Source organism: Tenebrio molitor, chromosome 9, assembly GCF_963966145.1.
Source record: "Tenebrio molitor chromosome 9, icTenMoli1.1, whole genome shotgun sequence".
Classification (NCBI taxonomy): domain Eukaryota; kingdom Metazoa; phylum Arthropoda; class Insecta; order Coleoptera; family Tenebrionidae; genus Tenebrio; species Tenebrio molitor.
The window spans coordinates 18,576,750-18,592,585 of NC_091054.1; the positions used below are offsets into that span (position 1 = coordinate 18,576,750).

The 15,836-nt window shown below is 37.0% G+C and overlaps 1 protein-coding gene across 1 annotated transcript in view; it reads left to right on the plus strand.

Annotated features, from left to right (window-relative positions):
* Positions 1–15,836, plus strand: part of LOC138137828 (uncharacterized) — a 133,174-nt gene that overhangs the window by 105,692 nt on the left and 11,646 nt on the right. The window contains exons 2-4 of the mRNA XM_069057401.1: positions 5,015–5,352; positions 5,419–5,618; positions 15,481–15,701. Of these exons, the coding sequence (XP_068913502.1) occupies positions 5,015–5,352; positions 5,419–5,618; positions 15,481–15,701 (759 nt within the window). The remainder of the gene's footprint in view (positions 1–5,014; positions 5,353–5,418; positions 5,619–15,480; positions 15,702–15,836) is intronic.

A 15,836-nucleotide genomic window follows, 5' to 3' on the forward strand; every position in this document is an offset into this window, starting at 1 on the left:
AGTTTGTATGCACTTATTACCATAAACCCCAGATATGAACTGCGCTGTATAAAAATGAATGAAAAATGAAATACTATCAAAGAAGTGCATTCAACGGCGTGCAATGGAAAAAAATAAATATGTTTGTGCATTCATGTCTACACTTGTCTCCACTTTAACCTGACAGTAATATCCGTAATAATAGATTCATCCGGCCTGAATGCCGCGTCACGGATGCGTGGAATCAGTTCGATTCGAGCGTGCCTAATTGTGCAAAATTGCTTCACGTGTCAATAAATAAAGTAAGAAGCACTGTAAAGCCCTCGTAATTTATGCGTGACAAGACAAAACAAGCACACGCTTCCGTTAACAAACTTCCCCTGACTTATCGCATAAATCTTGCTAATAAGTCTGGAGACGTTTGTCTGGAATTTTCGAAATTATTGCCTTGACGAGGAAGACACATCGATCCCGACAAATTCCTCACTAAATATAATAAAATGGCTGCCTGAACAGATTCCGAACGAATTCATTTCATTCTTGGCGAGTTATACCCGTCGCTACCTTTCACCAAATCACTTTTATTAATATGCTTTCGATAAACAAGTGCTTGGGGGTGAAATTAAATTTCCTGCAGAACTGAACAAATAGCTGGAAGACAAACGCACAAGATTCGATACTAGAATTATGGTCCTTAGGATGTCGAGCTTGTCTCGCAGGGTGCATGCGCTTCCTGCAAAACAGCAAGCTCCAAAGTGGAAGTGATTGCGATTTGCAGGATTTTTGCAGTCATTACGCACCCCTCGGAATGCCAAAACATTTGTTCAAATGATCTTGAACTCTGCTCAAGTGTAACAACTTTCATCTAGAAGCTCAGATCAAGAAGAACTAAACTGCTGCAACATTAAAATATTTTAGTTGGTTTCTTGTTGCTATTTTTTTCAAGATCCTATTTACGAGACATCCGTTTCTTGTCTCGTTGCCTCTGGATCTTGCCCCTTCCCCGCCGCCCCCAATCAATATCGAACAGCTCCGGCATTTGTTTATCATTGTATTGTCACCGCAAAACGGGTCCGATCAAATTCCTCCCAATCAAGGGTTCACCGCGTCAATCTTCCGCCATCAGCCTCTTCGCCACCTCAACTTATTGAATTCTTTCTTGGAGTGGAGGGAGCTCCTCACCATTTACCTCGGACCTGAGTCACGTGCACTGTTACATCCAGGACCTAGCTGAAACGTGACGTTTCCTTAAAGTGCGCTATATTCCGAATCTCCTAGTCCAGGATTCAGCTTGTCTTTTAAATTCCGCCGTCTTAATGAAGTCTGCCGTCGACAAAGTAATGCCATTGGTATTCGGACACGTTTCCATTTGCGACAAAAAATCATCTCGCTTTACACTTAAATAAATAAACGGCACAGTTGAATTTTTCTTTTCACACACTTGCTCTGACGAATCCGCTTTGCGTCATTATTTTAACGGAATTAAAGGGTTGCAAAGTCGCCCCACCGGAATTTAATGGATTGTAAACGTGTCGGCGCATTTTCGCAAAAATTATCTCGTTTTTATAACAAGTAAGGGTGTCGTCGAGACTAAAATATTGTGATCGAGAATCTGTCAAGGTCAAGTTGGTAGGAATTAAACGAAGCGGTGGGCGGAGTTTGTCGAGGTTAGCGGGCGGGGTTTAAGAGATCACGAGGTGTGGCTTGTCGAGGTCAAAGCAAGAAGTTGGGGAGAGGGGGTGCAGTGCCACTTTTCATACATCTACATACAATAACTTGAGAGGACGGTACAATTAAGAAAAAATACTCTTCTTTTCTCCTAGTTGCACAATTCTTTCGCGACATCAAAGAAATTTGTGCGGTCTGTCACTGAATGGTGAATAAGCGATTATTCACCTCTACGTATGTATCCATTGATGGCCAATGTGCAATTTACGGATATGCACACAGTCCGATATCCATACTTTAGTAACTATCTGCCAACAAAGGGATTCTGGCATCATACATCCACAGACCATCACATCATTTGCTCCAATCATTTATCTATTTGTCTGAAGTCAGTTGTATTAAATTATGCATCAAGGCGAGTGTTACATTTTATCGATTGTTTCAATATCCTGTGGAATCTAAAAAACTTTCAGAGGACACGTCTAGGTTTGATTTAGATTTAGATCTGTCTCCTATTTAGGTTCGTTAGCACCATGCAAAAATGCAACAAGACAAGTGGAATGGATGCTGCAGACAACTGTTCAATTATAAGAAACGAAACTCTTATTTTTCAGTTATTTGCAGACTTGTCTTCGTCTCTTTAGGAGTTTCCCAGCTGACTTTACTTCCCGATTTGTAATCTTAGAGTCATGTCTGATCGAAGTTTTCTGTCTGAAATTTAATTTGATGATGAAACTTGCAGAACTGAGAGAACAAAAATCGTGGATTTAATCTACGTAAGTAAATAATGGTGAGTCACTAGTCATCAGGCTAATTAGGAAGCTAACGTCGTTATGACGGAAGATTCTCGTCATGTGTGCCGCCTCCGAGGTTGGCACCAGGTGCAGCTCGACTCGATTACGTCACAGCTCACGAATTCTCCACTCCAAATTAAAAAGGAATTTCGTAAAAACGCGAGACGAGACGAGCCAATTGAATAAACATGTATACGTGACAAATGTATTTTCCATGTTTTCGCTGCTGGAATTGAAGGATGATATTTTGCATCTCAACTAAAGCGATAGGTCTCCAAATAGTTTCATTCCGTCGCTGCGGAACGTAGGCGATAAGGACACGTGTAGATATCTTTTGTCGTCCTTCTCGTATCCTTAAATATATTCCCACCGAGATTATTTTTCTTCGAGTGAGCTTCGCACTATTGCAGCTTATTAGTTTCGTGCGAGTTTGTTTTAGCTGTTGACAACGCCGGAACGTTTCTGGGTGGTGTTGTTTATGGACCGGCACTCACTATTTCTGTATTACATGGCACTTCCACCATCTGAGATGGAGAATTTTATGAATTACTTACGCTGCAAGGGTGTTGGATTCACTTTGGGAAGTAATAAATTTCGAAGCGATACAATTTTCAACAGAAGCTCGCTCAAGAATGTCGATGTAAATTATTAACAAGTCCATTTTAAACCATCTGATAACAATAATTTGGATGGCAAAAACCTTAGAAATCGGTTTAAAGGAAGCGGTAGGCGGAGCTGCTCGAGGTCGGTGGGTGGAGTTTGAAAGACAAGTGGGTGGGGCGACAACAGTGGTGGGAGTGCAGTAGCCGCTTCTCCTACTTTTAGTGCGGAGAAAATACTACGTTTACTTCTCTGAGACAAAACAAAAAAATCAAAAAACGATTCATAAACTTTTCTCTTATAGAACAACTACCCACAAACTTATTTAAACATTTAACAACATCCATTTCCCTGCTCCAATCGTTTGCAAACAAAACTCGAACTTCATAAACAAAACACACTTCGGAAATGTGTCTGGACCTGTTCCAGATACCCAGACCACAATCTCATCAATAGATGTTCTGATCATAGCAACACACAGATCTCCCCTTCATATTTATTTCCACTTTAATCAAAATTTGATAACAGTCCTATTCTGAATAATGCAAGTTCGCGGTTGCCAAGATTCCTGAAAGCACTCTAAATTATGGATTACACTTTTTCGGTTTGCCTACGAAGACTGTCCTAGAATAGTTATTATTGTATCAAGGCCAAAAAGTGCATCGTTTTTGTTCGAGTCTGAGTTTTCTAGTCGAGGCGGAGCCGAGACTTGAAAACAGGCGAGGACAAAAGGGACTTTTTGGCCGAGGTGCACATTACATTTTTTAGGCAACCGCACCAACTACAAAGCAAAAGACATTCTTGAAAAAATTACAAATTTATTATAGTAATACATTTTAACTACAAACAAGAAGAAAATAAGTAAACACCAAATCGTAATCGTAAGTAATCGCCAAATAACCACTACCAGAATAAACGATACCACACTTGCAAATAAAACAATTTAGTTAGGTAAATTTAACTGTCAAATATTCGTTGATTTTCAGTCGGTTTCGTTGTTAACTTACTAAATAGACCAACAAATGGCGCCACGGTCCATGCCGGTTTTGTCAGTTTCGTTGTTAACTTACTAACTAGACCAACAGATGGCACCACGGTCCACGCCTTGAAAAGTGCGTCCGAAAAAGTGCGTACGAAAAAGAGTTACTTCTTGTCCGCATGGGAGTACGTAAAATTCCTTTTTCATTAAGGGTGCCTAAAAAACTCTTTATGTCTTCAAGAACATTTTACTCAAATGTGTGATTCATTACTGTTAACAAATAGAAAGAAGCAGTGAACAGTAATGGATGTAATTTTGGAGAGGCAATAATAAATACATAAGTTGCAAAAGGTTGTATATAATTTAAATTACAACGGTCAGAAGTTCTACCAAACATATTTCGATTTAGCTTAACTGGTGCAGTATTATTGCAACTGGTAATAACATAATAATGCACTTAGTGTGAAAATAACAAAGATGTAAATGTCGTTGTTAGGCAAATATGTAAAGCGGTAGTTAATTAACTTTACAATGTATTAAACAAAGACATGTATAATGTATCGTTGTTTAACAATAAGACAGTGTCGCTCTAGCTGACTGTAAAGTGTACAGTTATTAATGGTCACATGTGATCGTCTGTAAACTGAATAGTGTAATAAATAACGTGTATGAAATTACTTAATTATGTTGTAATGAAAGGAATTTTGCAAATGACTAAAATAAAATCTTTTAATAAAAAAAAATCTACTGCGGTGCGCGTGTGGCGTGGCATCAGCTAATGTCTTTCGGATGTAGACGATGTGAGAATTTTTACTTTTCGTAGAAGGCATTTTCTTACGGGTTTTAAGCAATCCTCAGGCGAATTCACAAAATGAAGGAGTCCTCTCCTGACCATAACAAGCTGCAAACCGTGCGCCACCCTCGAATCGTGACTAATTATCCGCTGATCCGTTCCGATTCCTGGCATGAAATCTGTCAATGGTTTGCATTTCAGGCACGCGAGGACTGCGAGATGTCCGTATCAACGTACCCTCGGCAGTAGTTCGTGGCGACGACGCCATCTTGGAATGTTACTACGACCTGGAGGGCGACCAGCTGTATGCGGTCAAATGGTATCTAGGCATAACTGAATTCTACCGCTACACCCCCAAAGAGATCCCCCCCATCAAGCAGTTCCCGACGCAGAACGGTCTGACGGTTCGCGAATCCGCCTCCAACGCCACGTGCGTGGTCCTCGAACACGTCCCCAGGAGCATCAGCGGTCGCTACAGCTGCGAGGTGTCGGCGGACGCGCCGAGCTTCTTCACCTCCATGCAGACGGCTTACCTCCAGGTAACCAACTGTTAACTGTCTTGCGCGACAAGACTCTTTGAGAGAGATGTGTTGCTCGTGTTCCAGGTGGTGGATTTGCCACCGAACGATCCGTACATCAGTGGTATGAAAACGCGCTATCATCACGGGGAAATACTCAAGGCTAATTGCACGTCAGAGCATTCCAATCCTGCGGCTAATCTCACCTGGTACATTAATGGAATGCCAGCGGAGCAAAATCATGTGAGGAACTTTCGACAGAAATCTGCTGATGGACAGCATTACACGTAAGTGGCGTTTTGATAAACAGAGGGGACTGTCAGGTTGACAACTTGTCGAGGATATCACGTAGATACATCATGTGTCTATCGGGAATAAAAATAACACGCGTGTCAATGGAATAAAAAATTTGAGGCCAAAGCAATTTATAATCAATCAAAAGAATCTGGCGCCGAATGTATGGGAAAGTACGTAATAATAATCGGAAGTATCTACGACAAAGAAAAAGTGGTTGCTGAAAGAATATGTAGAGGGTAAATTGTTCGGGTTCTAGCCCAAAACACCGTGTTTTTCTTTATGGAGGTTTGTTTTCCAGTTCAAGGTCATCCGTCTGACTTTTGAGAATTTGGTGACATTTTTAATGATTTTTAAACCGATTTAAATTGTCTTCACAGTGATAACTCGTTTCATCGGTTTTCTGTTAACTGTTATAAACGATTCGAAATCAGTTTGAAAGTCACTACAATGTGGCCAAGGAATGAATTGGAGAATTTTTCCTTATTAAGTAATGTAACTTATTAAGCACATATTTTTAATCAACTGAATAAGTTGATGGGTGCAAGAGAAATGCCCTGAGAGTGATATATGATATCAACAATTCTCCAAATTGGTCAAAAGTCATCTAGAAGAAGTTCAAATAAACATTGATTATCACTTTCTAACTTAGATAAAGAGATGGATAACTGGATAAAAGATAAGGATCAAAGATTTCTCCTTTAAATCTTTTACGCTCTCTGTGAACTTGATTTTACAAGAAGAGAAAGTTCTTGGTGGTGCAGTTCGTTTGTATATTCATAACGGAGTATTGATTTGCTTTTGAACAAATTCTTTCCTGTGAAAGAATAATATACTCCCACTCATGGAGAAACTATGTGGATTTATCTGCAGTTCTTTTCTTTTTAGATAGGAGAAAATTCACTTCACTTAGCTGAAACCTATCTTGGTTTACGTATATTTTGAATCTATTCCATCTGACTTTTGTGCAAAAATGCCATTGCAGACCTCATATTAGAATATTTTATCATATATCATCATTTTTATAGTTTATTTGTGCTCCAAAAGAAACTCTTCATTTTGACAGGGTAATTTTGAAGAAACTAAGTTATTAATTAGAGCGTTCACTCCGTAATGATATCCTTTTTTTAAAGTAAAATTCACAAGTCTAGAAGAATTTTCCTAATTGTATATTTTTTGTTTTTGAAATTGTTGGAATATAAAACTAGATGTTTTTCAGAAATGTTGTGGCTGAAAGAATCCTCCTTTGTATATAATCTTGCCAAAGAATTTCAAAAGGCTGCAAATGTAAGTAGAAAGAAATATGTAGTTATTTTCAGTAAGAGTGAGGAAGGTAAAGCTTTCGTTCAAAAGCCAAGTACAAATGTTGCTAAGAAATCAAAACTACGTTATCAGAAAGAATAGGAAAAATTTACGAGTGAATGAAAACCAGTGAGTGAAAGACAGTGAGCGAAAAATGATGAGCGAAAGTGAAGTGAAGGAAAGAGAAACCTTCACACACTGGTAACTATAACTACGGATACAGACTCACTTTCTCAGGAGGTATCGAACAAAAAAATCTTGTTTTCAATTTGGTCTTAGCTTTTTCAGTACAAAGAAAAAACCGTAGAGTTTAAGTCTGTAAAATATTTGTAAAAAAAAAATATTCTTTACATTTATTTTTTATACTTTTCAATAGTTCAGTCTTAAAATTAGAAAAATTGAAGATTTTTTACTTTCTTCAAAATATGACAGGTGATTGTTAAAGTAGCAGCAGCATTTAAAAAAATTAAGCCAGTTCCATTTTAATTTAATTTTCTTAAGGAATATGTGGAAAATTTTCATATGAAAACGAAAGTTATCCCTTAATTCTTTTCACAAGTCAGAACCACCTAACCAGGTTATGAGGGAAAATTAAACGAATTCTTTGGCTGAAATAACCAATACATTTTTTTAACTATCTGATTGTCACAATCATTTATTTTTTACCTCAATGACCATTTACCATAATTAAATGCGCACACATAAACATATTTTTGACATATTACTGTTTATATCTTTCCCTATCAGATTAATTATTATTAAACCTTATAAACCAAATTGATTCTCTTCCTGACAAATTAAGTATCCAACTATCAATTGTCCATAATGATCATGGTTGACACAAATGGCATCAAACAATATTCCTATAATTTTATGAACATTTTAATTGTGAACGTCGTTTATTCAAGATTTCTACAAAATAAATTAGCCAAGGACATATTTCCTGCAAGCATTACCCTAACCAGTGCATCAAATTGCAAGCGCGTTGCATCTGTTGCATAAAAACTCACCCAACAAAATATACACAACACAATTTGTTTCAGGGAATTACTTACAATTTCCAGTTGCAAATTCACATATTATACTTTTCGATATCGTGATTTCAGCTAGTCTGCAATAATGCTCTCTCTCTCTCTCTGAAATCTATAACTATAAAGTTTGAAATCGCGCTCGTATTGTTACAATATTACGTTGAATTATGACGTGACTTCACTTTGTAAAGGTTCTCAGCTTACGATTGTTTATTAGATATTAATCGAGCAGTCACTGATATTCAATATTTGAAACACCAATCTACGTTTAACAATTGCTCTAATTATCACTGCTGTTGTTACCTGAAAATGATTAATGAAGATTTCCGAAAATTTCGAGTCTCTCACAGCAATAAAAATAGTTTGACAATAAAATTTGTTTTTGTTCAGAGGTTAAGTCCAATGATAAAATTCTCCCGGCACATCCACCATTTTTAAGCAACTCTCTCGCAACAAATAAAAAGAGTAAATAATAACTCATTCATTTTAACTCCATCTGTAATTAAATCGCGATAAACTAGACGGTAGATTTGATTTTTTCGATAATAATTTCGTCACGACAGCTCCACTCTCATTTTCTTTATAAAGACATGAACGTTATAAACTTGAGTCCCTCGGTGATGGCAGTTTTCACGTTTTTGCGAGCTCCGATATTAAATCACAGGAAAATTGAATTGAGGTTATTACGTCAATTGGGTGTAGTTTGTGAGGAATTTCTGATATGTGAAGCTGCTTCCAACCTTCTTTACTACCCCAGAATGGGATTACACTGACACGTGAATTGTTAAAAAATTGAATCACCTGTCTAACCTCAGGCCTACCACTAAATTACACTAAATCTCTCACCTGGAATTCTACAAAAACGTCGTCATTTTTGTCAAGTTACTAAAATAAAACGTGTTCTGGTAAGAGCGACAGGGAATGAATTGATTTTGTAAGGAAGTGGATGAATGTAAATTATTTTCGGCTGATCATGTTAGTGACGCTGACAACGGAGATAAAAATGGCATTTTCCAGAGCGCCAATAAAAAGTCCGTCTGTCTGCACTTGTAAATTGAAACATTCACAGTGTGCAGATTGTATTGACATGGAGTCAAGCTCGGATTGCTTATTTTCGGTGAAAATAAGTTTGACATACAACGTGCGATGGTTTTATTCTCCAACTGTCATTTAGAACTTGAATTATCGCGTTTGAGAGAATCCATTCTTGCACATATTCATATTTCTAACAATTTCTATAAGGAATGTAGTACGACTTTTAAGGGTTCTTGTGCCGACAAAGACATCGAGAACATAAAATTTACAACTGACAAAAATGTCCGGTTCTTAAATGAACGTTTCTTAAAACATTTCCTTGAAATTATTTAAAAAAATTAAAATTCTTAATCCGACGAACCTATTCGGACCACTACAATATACAGGGTTATTCACGAGAGGGGTAATTTAAAAGAAATAACACATTTGATTTAGTAGTTACTGCTATTGGTATTGTTGGTTGCGGCAAAATAAAAATTCAGAAGTACCCCTCTCATGAATAACCCTGTAGAGGATGCAAAAATAGTGGAGCCGTTGGGATATTTTTTCTATACATTTAGAGGTATCTTCCATGTGGTTTAAGTTATATTAAATCGGATAACAGTATCTTCTGGACTTAAATATAACGAATCAAATGGAGAAAACTGTACAGCTCTACTGGTTGAGGAAATTGCATTTATGTAGCTTACCAAAATGGCGGAGACGCCAGGAAATTTTTTTGATGAAGATCACGATATTTTCTCACAGTTTGAACTAGAACTAGACAAAAAATATGTTTCATGAATTTGGTAAGACACATCGAATGCGAAAACCACATGATTCTATTTTTAAGACCGCCTAAGAAAGTTGGATCTTTTTGGTCCGCTAAATTGATGGTTTTATTTTTTTCGATAAAAATATAGATATCTTCCTGTCGATCCGAGCTAGATCAAATCTGAACTGCGTTTAATAGATTTAATTATGGGCAACAAGTCGCAAAAAATTGCTTGATTGTGTCTCCAACACCTGTCGAGAAAGGAGCAGTTATATAGTTAGCAAAAATATTGCTTCGATGAACATAAACATTTCTTCCTTATTTTTTAAATAAGATCACATCTGAGCACCACATTTTATAGAGTAAATTATGAAGAATCAAATTCAAGAAACCTGATGAGTGATGACTGTACCACCAACACCGGTTGAGATGCTGCAAGATAGGACGGAGATGCTATGAAATTTTTTCTATAGGAAAAACAATAATTTTATTGTTGTTTGAGGCACATTCCGTCTGAAAATTGTACTTTTTAGACATAATCGTGGTAAATCAAACCCAGAAAACCTTATGATGCTATCTCCAACATCGATTGAGAAAACTGCATTTATATTGCTTTCAGAAATGGTGGGGACCCTTAGCCTTAGTTTTCAATAAAAATTACGATAACTCCCTTACAATTTAAATGAGAAATACATTGTACTTCATACAGTGAGTATTTTTTAAGACTGGCCATAGGGTTTTACACGCTAATTTTTCAACCCCCCGTTAACTTTTGTTCTGATGAAAATATTCAAACCATTTTTGGAAGAAAGTTGGAAGATTTTTCAAACTATCGGATAGATTACAATTCAATATCCCAAACTGTTAAAAAAGTTGTGAAAAAAATATTTTTCTCCCTACCGGTTAGAAATGTAGGCTGTGCATACCTCATTTGAAGTGAGAAAATTCAACTTTCTCGCTAAGGTAAGAAAGTTAATCATGAAATGTTTATGGTAAAACTGTACCAAAATACAAATGTCAAAAGTGTCAAAAGTGAAATAAGTTATTGATAAATGAAAGCCAATTCAACGAAGTAAGTTGGTAGGTCAATCATATAATCTGGAAAATAAACAGATAAGCTAGGTAGGTAGATTACTTTACCCTGTTTATATCAAATTTTCGAACAAACCTCAAATCTTCAAATGCGATGACAAGTTAATTAAACAAATAACACAGCCTACTATTCAATTCTCAAAATTTTCGTTTTAATCACGAATATAACCATCTTTTTTTACTTTTTTCAATAAAGTTGTGCCGGTAGGGAAAAAAATTGTATTCAAACCTTGTTAAGAAAGTGTCCTTGCAGACCTTAGGCACTTACAAACCTCGTCTACGACTCGGTTTATAATCTTTGCCTGCGGTCTGAAAGAAACCACTTTCTTACCTTGGTTTGAAATATACTATTTTAGCGCGCCGAAAGCGTCCAAAAGTGGAAATCGTCATGTGCTGGTTGAGCCGACAATGGCGCTACTCTGGCGGCCGCTCGACGTACTATTATTTCGGCGCCCTGAAAATATTTTTTTCACAACTTTTTCGACAGTTTGGGATTTTGAATTGCAATCTATCCGATAGTTTAAAAAATCTTTCAACTTTATTCCAAAAATGTTTTGAATATTTTCATCGGAACAAAAGTTAACAGGGGGTTGAAAAATTAGCATGTAAAACCCTATGGCCAGTCTTAAAAAAAACTCACTGTAGACTTAGTAACGACGAATCTAACGGAAAGAACCACATGATTTAATGTCTAAGACTAGTTTAGACAACTGCATTTGTGACTCCAAGTGGTGCTTTGAGTCAGGTGAAATCTGAAAGTGGCATTTAATGGCGTTAGTTAAAAGTAATGAATTGTAAAAAACCAATTGATTCTATTTTTAACAACAAGAGAGAAATAGCTTGCAAAAATGGCGGAGGCGCCAGGATATTTCTTCAATGATATAAAAAATATCTTACTTGTAGTTTAAGTAAGATTAAATTGGTTAACTGCATTTCGCAGCGTAAATTATGATAAATGGAATGAAAAAAACGGTATTACATTATCTCCAACATCAGTTTAGAAATTTCATTTTTATGTTCTGCTGAAATGGCGGAGGCGCCAAGAAATGATTTTTTTTTTTGTAGTTTGAGCTTTATCCGATGAGTTATTTTGCGTTTATCTTCAATATAGTGTGGTAACATAATACTAACGGGTGGTTGGTCTGAACCGATTGTTCTTTAAACCACCACAATTAATTATATTGGTTTCTCCATGATAATCCCAAATACGTATATTACATATTTGCTTCTAAAATAGTAATTATTTTATAAAGTAACTTTAAATTATTGTTGGTTTTACAGTTTGGGGAACGTTATTCTACATTTTAGTACAGTTTCATTTAATAAAGTTTTCCTCAATTTGCTACACAAATGTAGAAATGAGAAATGAATTTTTGACAAAATAATCCATTATCACTTTCACCACTCATTTTGAAAATAATCGCAAAAGAACTCTAATAATGTTTATGCTTCAACATTCGTCTTTTGAAGTCCTACTAATGATTTTTTTTCTTAATAATTTCATTTTGCAAAGACGATGATGTTACTAAAAATAAAGTAAGTTATACGAGTACATAAAATAGTTTCTTTACGAGTGAGATTGTACAGGGTCATTGTGCTGTCGTAGTTGTCGTTGAAAACCCATACAAATTTTGGATGTGCCCCAAGCCTCGCAACGTTAGACAAACTAGTAGACAGATTTCTACTACCGCCAAGAGCGCCACCTATCGGCGATACTAGTCTCACCCATGTTATGAAGCTTGTGGCACATTCAACTAAGCCACCGACGCCTACGACGATGGTACAATATTTTAAAGTGTGTCTATCGATGTTTTGAAACGACTTTTTAAACACTCGTTAACATTTTGGGTCGTTTATGGTCTCATTACTAGGGGATTATTTACCTATCCTGTAACAAAAACTCTCGATGGTACCTGCGGATTATTGAGGATCGGTTACTCACCACTTTTACGATAATCTTTGTTAGCGGGCAATAAACCACTGAAGGAAGCAAAAGGTCGTTTTAAAATATCGATAGACGCATTTTATAATAACCCTGTACATATTGCTGCCGTGCGTGAAAACTTCCTACTTTAAAAAAAAAATTGTGTATCATAGACATATTGAATAAATGACTCTTATATTTTTCACAACCACCAATCTCTTTTTTTGAAGCAAACTAATTTACCGCTTCCTCCTCCGATTTTCGTACTATTCATTTTACTTTTTCTTGATGTCTCGTGATTTGAATGTACTTTCAGAGTGCACTCCATTATTGGATAGAAAAATCCAGCTTCAGATAAACTAATTTTTCAAGCAAAAGTTGGTTTCTAGAGCAGCAGGAGCGCGCTAATTAGTACAAATAATGAACAAGTTTTACGTTCAACACAAAACTAGCATATCGAAGTATCCATGATTCCAACGGTGATGTTGATCCGGTCATGAGAATCCATTTTTTCTTGTCCACTTCACCGCAATAACAAATGTATCATAAAATGGTGAATACTTGTTTGTAAATGGAGCGAGTATAAAGATTCTCATATTGTGTTTCCTTCGTTGTCCGTTTGCCCTCACCAAACAATAACAACGAATTCGCTCCATTTATCTTTCCTTCTCTCTAAAGCGCAATTATTTTATCTATAACAATAGTACGCCACAATGGGAACAAATAAACTTTATTCCTACTTCATAATTATAACGGATCCTTGAAATAACTCAAACTTAAGGTTTTTATCAAAATGTCGTTCGCAACAGCAGAATTACAATTTTAACAAAATTCTTAAACACGCTCTTTCCATTGATTCCCTTTTATTCCATCACCAACATCTCCACAATTACCAGTTGGTAATGATGGATATGCAATCCGTTGTCTTTCCTGTGTTCAAAGAACTTACGCCCCAATTGTATTCTATCCGAACTAGTCTAGAAACCTAGACAAAATCTACTGAATGGATAAAGCTCTACAACAAAAACGGTTATTCCTCGGGCAATGTGCTGCGTCAGACGCAGAATCACATCGTTCGCAGTGGCTTCGCCAATATTACATAGCTCCATCATGTTGTAGAATTGTTGTTTTTTATGAAAAAGGTAATGCTGCTAAACAGATGTTTCCTCCAGGTCTACACCTCCGACAAGACGTCTATTCAATTTCAGCGTAAATTAAAATGTCTGTCGAGAAATCCACAATCTAAATACAATTCCACGACCCAAATTCGTGCTTTAAATAATTCCATATTGTTTTAATTGTGCTGTAGCTTATTTGATGCAATTGGGGTAGTTCTCTTGTGCCCTGCCTCTGTAAAAAAATATTTTCCGGGATCATTAAACTAGTCAAAGATCACCCTATTGCAGATATCAAAATTTATGTGTAAGAGATCCAAAGCACCTCGCGAAATTTTCCAGCTTCGCATGATTTACAGATACATACAGCTTGGTAATAATTAAGAAACAAAAATTCGCATATTGTCTAGATACTATAAAGACATTTCTGTTATGTCAGTTGGAAGTCATTTCCAAGCAATTTAGATTTTTAGCAGCGGAAGGCTCCGAGGCCTACCTGGAATGTCGGGAACTATATGGCATGAACGATAACGAGTGATTGGAGAGACTGTGATGAAGAAGCGTTAGTGCAAGACTGTCAATTTCAGTTTAATTTTCTCTAATGACAAGTTAATGTAGATTTAGTGTAAATTACAAATCAGTCATAAATTAATTTTTAATGTTTTCTACAAGTTTCTTTAAATCGTCAGGCTAAAGTCAGAGTAAACGCTACAATATATTATTTTTTGAACTTAGTACCTACAAAATGACATTTCGCGACCGCATAGTAGTGCGCGAAATCGATGTTCGCGCACTAGTGCAAACGCTTTTTGGATGATTTTGAAGCACTAGTGCCGAACGTCGATTTGCAAGCGCATCGACAAGCGCCATCGTATTCACAAAAGGTATACGACAAATCAGACATAATGTTCGTTTCAAAAAATTTTGCACGAACTTCGAAGCGAGAAGACGTATTCGTCGCTCGTGCCTCAAATTATGCGCTCATGCGCGAAAAATATCTTCTCGCACTCATTTCGTAAATAACTATTTCCTCACATCATTATCATTCAGATTGACGTCTTCCATCACTGCTGTTGTATTCATCAGAACTCTTCTTCACCGCACTTGAAAAATTTCAATAATTCCGAAGCTCTGCACTGCACCTCGAGCGTCTACAAATTCGCACCTTCTTCTTTGTGCCACCTTCGGTGCGCATTTAAAAATCGCATCGCTATTAGCAGCGAAGAACCAGACACGATATAAAAGGTTAATCACGACAAAACCCCTCTCTTTCGTGCGGATGAAAGACTGAAGCAACGAATATCGGAAACAATAACGGCATTACGTTGCACGTTTCCAACACAGCAACCAATTTGCAGAACGTCGTCGAAACAGCGGCAACAACAGTACACTAGCAATTAATCTAATCCCGATATGGCAAGGAAAAACACATGTGAGAAGAGATTTCATTAGCGGCTTCTGCAGGGGCCCAATTACCGCAACCGCGGAATAAATCCGTTCGTTAGTCGTAGCGAAAACGAAATTTAAACGTCCCGTCGATTTGTAGAGCGCCTCGACGCCTCCCGCATACCAAATGTACCGAGTGCGTTTGTTTTTTTCCAGGGCCGTTTCGATGCTGAGGATGAGGATTACAAAGCAGTCGTTCTTGAGGCACCGGCTGAAAATACGGTGCGTGGCGAATATGTACGGGATCTACTACAAGAGCCACGAGAAGAGCGTCGAACCGGAGAAAAAGAGACACCACCATTACGTGGCTACCACCACCAACCCGCTGCTACAATGGGAGCTGACCGAAGACTCTGAATCGGTTCCGAAAGTAAGATGTAAGTGCTCTCATATTAAATTACTTCGAAAAAGACAAATGGGAGGTCCTGGGATGTACTCGCGTATTGAAAGCTTGGCACGAGAGAAGAATAAAAAAATATTACCAATAACAGAAAATATTGTGTTTGTATTAT